At 47.7% G+C, this 11390-nt stretch overlaps 1 protein-coding gene across 4 annotated transcripts in view; it reads left to right on the top strand.

The window, feature by feature from the left end:
- The first annotated feature begins 596 nt into the window (after positions 1 to 596).
- LOC101946980 (UDP-glucuronosyltransferase 2C1-like) overlaps positions 597 to 11390 on the top strand; it is a 31110-nt gene continuing 20316 nt past the window's right edge. Inside the window, exon 1 of one of the 4 annotated variants that reach the window (XM_008173262.4) lies at positions 597 to 1449. In XM_008173262.4, the coding sequence (XP_008171484.2) occupies positions 729 to 1449 (721 nt within the window). In that variant the 5' untranslated portion in view covers positions 597 to 728. Of the gene's footprint in view, positions 1450 to 3503; positions 4578 to 9422; positions 10277 to 11390 lie in introns of those variants that run through there. The other 3 variants (XM_024109862.3, XM_008173263.4, XM_008173261.4) reach the window with 3 other exon arrangements.

The raw sequence follows: 11390 nt of genomic DNA, 5'->3' as shown, positions 1-11390 counted from the left end.
GAGAGAACAGGCTACCTGCAAACTCTTTTGTTTCAACAGAGCCCTGGGCTTGCTGCACATGGGTATTTCATTCTCTTCAGCAGGTGGCAGTGGGTGGGCATTGTTTGCGGCCAGGGTTATTTGGCCAGCCAGTAAAACCGAGGAGTCCAGAAGGACCCCAACCTGCAGACCAATTTAACCATCTGAAAGACATCCTTGATTGTTGGGGATGCTGTAGAGGAGGCAAGTTCTTCAAACCACTTCCCTATTTGTGTGTGTGATCAAACAGTGTTGCTTTAGAGCGGTTTCATTCTGAGCAGGTTAGGTGCCTAACTCCCTTTGAAGAAGCTAAGGGGAGTTAGGCACTTGTCTAAATACCACTAGGCACCTAAGCAGGGTAAGCACCTGTCTGCCTCATTAGGCACCTAAATACCTTTGTAAATCTGGCCCTTATCTCTGATTAAAAGTCAGTGATTGCCTAACTCCCAGTTGTGCCGTTAGCTTTAAAAATCACATGGAACAGCAAGTTCACGTGTTCACTGCTTGTACCGTCTGATAGGGAGAGCTGCAAAGTTTGCTCCATTCCATGCTGAATGGAATTCCCATCCAGGTTTTCCAGAAAGAGATGGGTGTATCATAAATCATGGATGTTTCTTACTGACAGCATGAATTTTTTATGACTCACTCTTTTTAAGGCAGATCCCTGTGTGAACACAGCCTTTGTCTGCTGATTCACAGCTGCTGCAGGGATGCTAAATTTGCAGCGCACCTGCAGGATACTTCTTTGCCTCTCCCTGCTGGCTGAGAATGTGCTGTCTGGGAAGGTGCTGGTGTGGCCTGCAGATTACAGCCACTGGATGAATCTGAAACTGGTGACTGAAGAACTGGCAAGCCTGGGCCATAACATTACAGTGCTGGTCCATTCAGCATCCCTTTCTGTCAACGCTACTTCAGCTTCCGCTCTTCATTTTGAGCCCATCGAGGTTGGATTTACATCTGACAGGCTGCGATCACTGTGGGAAAAATTCCTGCGTTTCTGGGTCTATGAGAAAGCTCAGGTCTCCTTCTGGGAAATGCATAGCACAATGAGGAGCCTCTCGCGTAGCGTTTCTCACACGCAGAGGCAGATATGTGATGGGGCAGTAAAAAGCAGGAAGCTGCTGGAAAAGCTGCGGTTGTCCCAGTATGATGTCCTTCTCTCAGACCCAGTGCTGCCCTGTGGGGAGCTGCTGGCGGAGCTGCTGAGGGTGCCGTTTATCTTCACCCTGAGGTTTTCCCCAGGCTTTGCATTTGAGAGACTGTGTGGTCAGATATTGGCTCCTCCTTCTTACGTGCCAGCTGCCACCTCTGAACTACAAGAAAAGATGTCCTTCTTGGAGAGGACTGAAAACCTATTGCTCTATCTCATTCATGACGTTCTGCAGCTCCTGGTTTGGAAGGAATGGGACTCCTATTACAGCAGTGTATTGGGTGAGTTTCTGTAAGTACTCACCTCTATTTTCGAAAGGGACGGGTAACATAAGGTGACACAATGATTGAGTACAGGGCCAGATCCTCAGCTGGTGTAAACGGACTTCAGTGGAATGACGCTGGTTTATATGAGCTGAGTATGTGGCCAACTTAGAGGTTTCACTGGAGGGTAAACATCTGTATATCAGAAGTAGGGAAACATAATCAATGGTCTGTTTCCTCTGAGACAGAGGAAGATATTTGATGAAGTCAGTGGGGCTGCCTCTCCTCTGACACTGTTGTAACTCAGGAGCGACTCGACTGAAATCGAGGGATAAATGAGGTCCAGGACCCTCTGATTACAGCAGCTATATTGAATCCATACGACCTCTCTCCTCCTTCCCCTTCTCCTCAGCCAGTGACGCTGTCTATTCTGATGAGGGAAGTGTGTGGCTGGAATCTCCTTGGAAGCACTTGTGAAAACCTTGTAGGAGTGTTATTTATGTACCGTGGTGTCACACGTGGCTGCTACCAGTATGTTTCACCGAACCACAACTGGCCTGGAATGCCATTGGAAGAGAACAACAAGAGGGTCCATGAGGAGTTATTTTCTTTGTCATGGTGCTGTATTTCTTTACAGCAGGAGGATGCCATCATGCACATGGGTTGAAAATGTCCCTCCTCAGTCAGACACTTCTTGTTTCTCATGTCAAATGCAGCACGGTCTGCCTCAATTATCCAAACTAGGGTCATGTCCATCTTTGGTTAAACCAACTTTACCCATAGACAAGCCCTTACACCAGAAACGCTTCTGCTATCTGAAACCTCACTTATCTCAGCTTATTCTTGCCTTCATTGCATTCAGATAATGGAGGTTGTACCTAATTTTGAAACTGCGAGATACATCTGAGAGTATCTAAGGCCTATGAAGGAGCTGGAGCGGATGACTGCTATTGTTCTGTTGCTCTTCTGCGTGGCTTCTTGCCATTGCTTCATGATGAAACTCCATTTATTTTCTTTTGGGGATTACTTACAATTTTAGGTCTGATTGACAGCCCATTGGAAAGTATCAGGGGGTAGCCGTGTTAGTCTGTATCTACAAAAACAACAAGGAGTCTGGTGGCACCTTAAAGACTAACAGATTTATTTGGGCATAAGCTTTCGTGATGCATCCGAAGAAGTGAGGTTTTTACTCACGAAAGCTTATGCCCAAATAAATCTGTTAGTCTTTAAGGTGCCACCAGACTCCTAGCCCATTGGAAAGAATCCCATTGGCTTAACCGAGCCTTTCTAACACATAAGAGGGAAACCCTTGCATGAAGAGGATTAAAGGCTATATACTCCCTGCATAAGGAGAATTCCCAGGTGGCCAGGTCATCTGGCTTTGGGTCCCTTTTATGCCATAGAGTGATAGAAGGAGGGTATGACAGAGTGAGAAGAGATCCAGGGTATTTAACCCAGCCTACTAGCCTAGAGAGAAGCAGCCAACATAGGAAACCAGATTAAGCAGAGGGAAGAAAAAAAACTGGTGAAAACAGAGGCCAAAACAGTCACAGGTGAACTATCCCAAATAGAAGGGGCCTATGCTTGTCTTCACTTGACTTTTGTAGCTGGAGATAATTGATTGACAATTAACTTGAGGTAGTTGATTGCCAGTTAACTTGAGGTAATTTAACATGTTTCTAAAGGCTTAATGTGGACACTCCCCACTGCAGACAGGCTATGCTGATCCCTAGAAAAAAGAAGAAGGCCTGTGTAACATGATGAAATGTGTGCCCTGTGTCCACACCAGCCTTTACAAATCTGGTAATTACCTCAAGTTAATTGGCAATCAGTTAACTCCAGGTATAAAAGTCTTGTGAAAGCAAGCCCTTAATATTACAGACTGGCTATAACAGACATGCTGTCACTTTCCTGGCTTCCCTATCACAGCTTCTGTAGGATCTATCACTGAAAAACAGTTACGGAAACCCACATGCTGCAATGCATTTCTTTCTCCTTAATGCTCTTTCGCCTACAGTAAGGCAATATTATTTTTCTAGAGTCCTTACTCTATCTGGTGGCTAGTTCTCTCTAAGCACTAGGGGCAGTAGCAGTTAGTACGAAGAGCAGTAATTCATCCAGAGCAAGAATGAATGTTAGTGATTGCTCAACAGAGGAAATGATCTGACTCGACTCTTGTTTCCTGCTGTAGATTGAAGCAGGCGATTCATACTGTCTTATCCAGGACAGGATTTTGTGTTAGCACAGGTTGATTTTACTGCCAAGGTATTCCCTGTGCTCTGAGATAACTAAGGTTAATCAATGTTGGAAGTTTTAGAATAATCTCCACCGTAGGCTGTCCTCTTGTGTACCAGCACCTGGATCGAAAGAAGTAGGCAAGCAAGCAGGCAGAGTGGAACAGCTTACAAGGAAACGCAGCCATATGATGTCGGGGAAGTGTATTACAGTACTCTTTTTGGTTCTGGGCTCTGGCTTGGGCTCAGGGTCCTGTGGGAAGGTGCTGGTCTGGCCAGCTGACAACAGTCACTGGCTCAATGTAAAATCCATTTTAGAAGAGCTCGCAGACAGGGGCCATGAGGTGACCGTGCTGTTGTCTTCATCCTTTCTGGGCACAGATCCCACCAGATCTTCTCCTTTCAATTTTGAGGTGATCCCTGTGCCATTCACAAAGGAGGATATGGCATCCCTGATGGAAGACTTTCTCCAGATGTGGGTTTATGAACTGCCCAACTTTTCATACTGGGAGACCACTTCCAGGATGTGTAACTTAATATCACGGTTGGTGTCTATAAACAAAGCAACTTGTGATTCGGTGGTGTGGAATGAGGAGCTGATGAAGATGCTGAGAGAGGCTGCCTTTGACATTCTCCTTGCAGATCCATTAGTGCTGGGTGGGGAGCTAGTGGCAGAGAAGCTTGGAGTCCCATTTGTCTATACTTTCCGGTTCTCTATTGGGAACACAGTGGAGCGGCTGTGTGGGGGGCTTCCAGCCCCTCCGTCGTACGTGCCTGCCAGCATGGGGGGACAGACGGACAGGATGTCCTTCATGGAGAGGATGAAAAACATGCTCTTTTATGCTCTTCAGGATGTTCTGTTTCACCAGTTTTTTTGGAGAGAATGGAGTCAGTACTACAGCGATGTTTTAGGTAAGGCTGCTCTTGTTTGCCGTGATTGTGTCTTTACTTTGGGCTGCATTGTGTGAAAGGAAGCCTAGTCCAGTGGGTGAGGATTCCAGGCACTCGGCTTCAATTTCCTGGGCCAAGTCTAGACTGCAGTCTTTTGCTGGCACAGTGATGTCCATCGGGGCTGTGAAGAGGTGTGATCTCTGCCGGCAGCTGTACTGGCCCTAGCCCCTAGCATAAACAAAGCTGTATCAGCAAAACTGCCGTTTTACTTGTATAGCTTGTTTTGCTTAGAGGGGCTGGAATAAGCTACACCGGAAAAGCCCAGTTTTGCTGGTATAAGCTGCAGTCCTCTAAGGAGCATTTGCCAAGCTAGGATACTGGCAAAACACTCCTAGTGTAGGCCTGGCCTAAGGCACTTTTATATCAGTTTAACTGTGTCTGCACCAGGGGTTGTACCGGCATAGGTATTTTGGTAAAAAAATCACATCCCTAAACCGAAAAGGTACATCAATACAAGAACTGCATGGAGCCCACACCTTAATCTCTCTGTGCTTAGTTCCCCAGCTGTACATTCTTGTGACATTTCCAGCTTTACCACTTCCATTCACAGCTAGAAAGGGGAGTGAGAAGAAAAAGCCTTGGTCTCAGTGCCCAGCTGTGCCAACTTCCTGCTCTACATGGTGCAGCTGAGAGGGTGGGAGGCAGAGGAGAAAGGGAAAGACCCTAGGAAACGCTGCTGGTTGAAACACAGCTTTTTCTCTCCCCTCCATGGATTATTTCCCAGTAGAGGAAACTGGGACCTAAAATCATTCCATCCGTTTCTTTTGGCATGATCCTATAAAGCAGCACAACAAGTAACCACCAGGCCTTGTGGTGAAAGCACTGGACTGGGAATGCAAGAGATCTGGATTCTAGTCCCAGCTCTGCCACAGACTACCTATGTGACCTTGGGCATGTCACTTCACTTCTTCATGGCTCCATTTACTAGGGGTAAAATAATCCTTCCTCTCTCCCATCTGTTTGTCATCTCGCCTATTTAGATGGCAAGCTTTCTTGCTGTGTGTTTGTACAGCTCCTAGCACAACAGGGCCTGATTTTCAGTTGGCAGCTCTAGGTTCTATTGTGACATTAGTAATAATAAGGTGGCTCACAATAGGTATGCCAGGAACCATTTTGAAAGCTGTTTGCGGTGAATTGATCAAACATTACACTCTGGGCTCTAGTTTCTATTTTGAACCTTATTATAAGAACAACAAAATGAGGCCTGATTTCCAAAGGGGCTAAGCGTGTGCGGGTCCACTTGACGTAAACAAAGCTGCCAGGGCTTTTCAGTCAGGTCCTGACTAGTCTACGTTTTCAAAGAATCTGTTTCAAATTAAGGTGTGATCAGGGCAAATACTGCAGTGGAACAATGAGTAGCTAGTTATAAGCGACTGGTGCTGTTGAAATGGAGACATTTGGGACATCACCCAGTGAAGGCGCAGTATACGGAGTGTCCCAAATGAGAAGGGGTAGCAGTAGAGTTGTTGTAACATTCACCTGGTTTTGTCTTTTGAGACAGTCGTCTCTTTGGGGCCCAGCCTGCTGTCCTGTGTGTATGTACTGTGACAACGTTCCTCCTCTATCTTGGTGGGTCCTGCGTTTATTGGCGGATTTTCTTGCCTCAGAGATTCACCATGTGGGTTGGGGAACAGCCCAGAGACCTTGCCCTCTGGAAGACCCCACAGTCCAGGTCAATTGGGAGGTTTGGGGGGAACCCGGGCCCACCCTCTACTCCGGGTTCCAGCCCAGGGCCCTGTGGACTGCAGCTGTCTATAGTGCTTCCTGTAACAGCTGCAACTCCCTGGGCTACTTCCCCATGGCCTCCTCCAAACACCTTCCTTATTCTCACCACAGGACCTTCCTCCTGGTGTCTGATAACGCTTGTGCTCCTCAGTCCTCCAGCAGCACAGCCTCTCACTCTCAGCTCCTTGCACCTCTTGCTCCCAGCTCCTCACACTCCCACCACAAACTGAAGTGAGCTCCTTTTAAAACCCAGGTGCCCTGATTAGCCTGCCTTAATTGATTCTAGCAGCTTCTTAATTGGCTCCAGGTGTTCTAATTAGCCTGCCTGCCTTAACTGGTTCTAGCAGGTTCCTGATGACTCTAGTGCAGCCCCTGCTCTGGTCACTCAGTGGTCAGCCAGTGACCAGTATATTTGCCCTCTACCAGACTCCTGTACCCCACTGGTCTGGGTCTGTCACAGTACAGAACCTAGCCTATATCAGGGGCTACTGCACTGCAAATAATGCTGATATGCAAAGGGAGAGAAGACGAATCATTCCCCATGTGAACTCGGATATAAAATGGAGTCATGCTGGTTTGCTTTCCCTGGTTTGATTGTCTGACATTGCTCACTAAAAAAAGAATTTAAACCCACTGATATAAAGTCACTAGGTAGTTGGCTCTTTGTCTTATGTACAAAGGGTTTCAACTGTCTTTACAAAATAAAAAATCTAGACCAAAGGAGAGATTTTCAAAAGTGTGTAAGGGATTTAGGAGCACAAGCACCATTGAGGGACTTTAGCTTCTAAATCCTTTTGTTTTTGAAACCCTCCCTCCCCCTATTATTTATTCAAATCAACTAGCTACTTTTCTAGATACCAATCTAATTTATTATGCTCATGGTAATTGGTTGTTCGTTCTATGGTAGCTCCCGTGAACCACAATCAAGGCCCCTGTGCTAAGCCTTGTACAGATAAGTAACAGAAAAGATAAGCCCTGACTCCGAGATCTTGCAATCTGGGTGTCAGGCCTGATGTGAGAGGTGGACAAAACGGATACATGCTATTGAGAGAATGCGGTAACAATACATTGATGTGAGTTCAGCAGAGAAGCGAAAGTGTCAGCTTGCCATATGCCTAAGAAGTGCCAGAGAGGAGTGATTTGTTGGCATCATGGCAGAAGTAGTTAAAACTTGGAGTTTGATTTTTATCAGAGTTTTGTGAAACAAACTACAGGCAATATTATGAGGAAGCCGGGCACTGACAATGGGGATTGGTCCTGCTTTGAGCAGGGGGTTGGACTCGATGACCTCCTGGGGTCCCTTCCAACCCTGAGATTCTATGATTCTACCTGTGTAACCCCCACACCTCCTGGGGTATGGTGTTCTGTCCCATGTAGTGGCACCGAGACCACTTAGCGAGATTGAGTCTGCTCTACAGCTTTAGCTAACAGCCATGTGGCTTTTAGCTCATGCAGTAGAGACTCATGCATTTAGCTCCAGATGTCCCAGGTTTGATCCTGCCTGAAGAGAACCGGGATCTGCCAGCATTACACCTGCTCTGAGAGTGGACACTTTCATGAAATCCTCTACTCCCAAAGGCTTAATTGGTTGATCAAGAATGGCATTCCTCCAACTGCAGAAGAGAACATTACGCTCAGAGACCTGGCTCCTAACCAATTTCCCTCTTAATGCTAAAAGCAGGCTCTAATGTTCAAGGCTGAGTGTCCTAGCTTCTCTGTTATCTAAATGCACTAGCAGTATCGCACTTTGCAGTGCATGCAAAACAACTTTGGCCCTGATTGTGCCCTAGTGATGGAGTGGGATGGGGCCGAGATAGGGGTGATGCAGTGTCCCAAGGAACGATAATACAGTGACCCATGCTCCATCCTTCAGTTGCCTTCACAGCCACCTCCTCAATTGCTCCCAGAGCTGGCAAAGAGCTCTCTGTGGGGCCAGGGATCTGCACACACACAGAGCTGGGGTAGGGTGATTAGGATTGTCTCGCCATCAGCCCTGCAGTTTCCCAGAGGAAGATAATACGGTCCCCAGCTCTATTATCATTCCGCCCCTCCCCCACGGTGTGAGACTCCCCTTACAGGAGGGATCCTGGAGACAGCTGTGTTTGGGGGGGGTCCTGTAATCCTGCCTCCACTGCACCATGGCTAGGGAACGGCTCCGAGTCCCTCTGTGCAAATGTGGAGGCACAGGGCTTCCATGCAATTTGCCCAGGCCTCTTGCTGATTTAGTGAGATCCACATGGCTCTTGGGGGATGGTGGGGTGAGTGGGCTACCCCATTCTGTGTGGAGCCATCCCCCAGGGAGCATCTCAGGAGAACCTGTCCCCCTTTGCTTTGCCCTGGGGGTTTTCCCATAGGGGGAGGGGCAATCTGGCCCTATGTTTTGTGTGAATTGGTGCTGGCCCGTGTGACACAGAGGCTCTGCTGCCCTGCCCCCACCACCATGGAGAAATTGGGAGCCAGCAAGAGCGTTTCACTTGGGGAGCAAGGGAAGCCACAGCGGCAGCCAAGTGGGCAAGAACTGTGACATTCCGATGTCTTAAAGCTTCCTCTGCCTGCCCGTCTCCTGGAGTGCCTCCCACGATGGCTGACTCTCCCCTCGGACCTCCTCAAGCACTACTCCTATCACCCAGCGCGGAGGCAGAAACCAGGCGCCCAGTCACACATTCCCATTCAGGACAAGTGTTCCCAAATAACGCGTCTGTAAAACTGTTCGTCAGCCAATCACAACTCATGAACAAGTTGGTGACAGTGAGTCGTGATTGGTGGAAGAGAAACCAGTGATTGCAGGGTCAAGTCCTGGTAACGAGGGTCTGATCCAAAGCCCACTGAAATCAGTGGAAAGACTCGCATTGATTTAGCGAGCTTTGGACTGGGGCCATAGTTTGCAGTTCAGACTAGAATTTCCCTGCAGATCTGAAAATGCACATTGTGTAACAACAGCTGTCCAGCAGAGGGAGCGGGTTGTTTTCAGTCCTGCACGAGAATCCATCAGTTTCATTCCGGAAGGAGAATCTTAGGTGATCCAGAACAGGATTTGGTACTTGCTGAGTCTTTCCCCACGTATGGTAATTTTGCACTGAAATGACCTTATTCTTCTATCAAGATTGGAACGTCCAGGATCCAGTCTTTGAGGGCTGTGCTTAGAAGGGTTTATATTGTGGACTTTGGAACTGAACTTCGCTCCGATAGGAGTTGCAGACGTGCAGCCGTGATGTTGAAGAACTGGCTTTTGCTGGTGCTGTGGGCTCACATGAGCTGCTGGAGCGCAGGATCCTGTGGGAAGGTGCTGGTCTGGCCCACCGATGCCAGTCACTGGCTCAACATAAAACTGGTGCTGGAGGAACTCTCCCTTCGGGGCCACGATGTGACTGTGCTGGCCCCTTCAGCAAGTTTACTCATCGATTACAATGAGTCCTCTTCCGCATTTGACTTTGAGGTCCTGCCAGTGCCCTATACCAGGGAGACCATAGTGGCCCTGTTGGAGGACTTCCTGCACCTGTGGCTGTACGAGCTTCCCCATCTGTCCTACTGGGAGGGCCTGAGGAAAATGGTGGAAAGCGTGGCAGTCTTTATCAAGATCTTCAAGCAGACCTGTGACAGTGTCGTACGGAACCCCAGGCTGATAGCAAAGCTCCGGCAAGCAGGGTTTGATGTGCTAATCTCAGACCCTCTTTCTCCGGGCGGTGAGCTGGTAGCAGAGTTGCTTGAAATCCCTTTTGTCTATACTTTCCGGTTCTCTGAAGGGAACACAGTGGAGCGGCTGTGTGGGGGGCTTCCAGCCCCTCCTTCGTACGTACCTGCCAGCACGGGGGGACTGACGGACAGGATGTCCTTCATGGAGAGGATGGAAAACATGTTCTTTTATGCTCTTCAGGATGTTCTGTTTCACCAGGTTTTGTGGAGAGAATGGAATCAGTACTACAGCGATGTTTTAGGTAAGGCCGCTCTTGTTAGCGGTGATTGTGTCTATACGGTAACATCAAAAATGTAGGGCCGCACTTTCCGAAAGGAAGGCTAGTCCAGTGGGTAGGGTGCTACCCTGGGACTCCAGACACCTTGGTTCAACTTCATGCTCTGCCACATATTTCCTGGGTGACCTTGGGCAAGTCACATAGGGCTTGTCTGTAGATAAAAGTTGTACTGCTTTAGCTATACCATTGTAGTTAAAATGGTACCACCCCTGGAGTGAGGAGGGACGTGTTAAGGTGTTTATAGCAGCATCGCCTCTTCTCATGTGGAAAGGGGAATACGTTATATGGGTATAAGGCACGTTTCAGTCAACATCACTGAGTCCACCCTAGCGATTATACTGGTCTAGCTATTTTGTTTTTTTTTAAAAACACACCCAAAAACATACCTTCGTGGAAATAGTTGTACTGGTTAAAAACAAACAAACCTGTTTAGACAAGGCCTTGGTCTATCTGTGCCTCAGTTCCCTATCTGTATATGGGGATACTAGCAGTGCATTAACTCACAGGGGTGTTGTCAGGACAAATACAGTGGAGTCACATCATAGGCGCATTGAACTTACCCGATTTTAACTATACACGCTCGGCAAAACAAAACAAAACAAAAAAAAAGAGAAAAATAACAATTTAAATACTGTACCTGTAGGGCGGGCGATTCCGCCCACCATTCCACTCAATGAGCGTTTTACTATACGCATTTTCGCCTTACGCGCTGACTTCAGAACCTAACCCCCGCGTAAGATGCGACTCCCCTGTATATTAAACATTGTGAGGTGCTGGTCAGATAAATACAGTCATAGGTTGGGTTAAACTTTGTTGAAACTGGTGGGTGTATCAGTGCCCCTCATTCTGGATAAATGTTTAAAAAAAAAAAAAAACGTCATGGAACCAGATAGCTGAAACAGTCAGGGCCTCTGGCCAAAACAAAGTCACATGGAAGGCTGGAGTAGGAGTGGTCATGTGACCCACACTGTTCCTCTGTGATCTGATAACAGTCTCGGGGGCGGGAGATTCATTGGATTGGATTGTGTCAGAGAAGCAGATGTAGATATCCGAGGAGCTAGGAGAAAAGGAACCGAAA

The sequence above is a fragment of the Chrysemys picta genome, chromosome 5 (assembly GCF_011386835.1).
Source record: "Chrysemys picta bellii isolate R12L10 chromosome 5, ASM1138683v2, whole genome shotgun sequence".
NCBI classification, from domain to species: domain Eukaryota; kingdom Metazoa; phylum Chordata; order Testudines; family Emydidae; genus Chrysemys; species Chrysemys picta.
The sequence above is the reverse complement of the archived record's forward strand: the minus strand, read 5'-3'. Positions and strand labels throughout refer to the sequence as shown.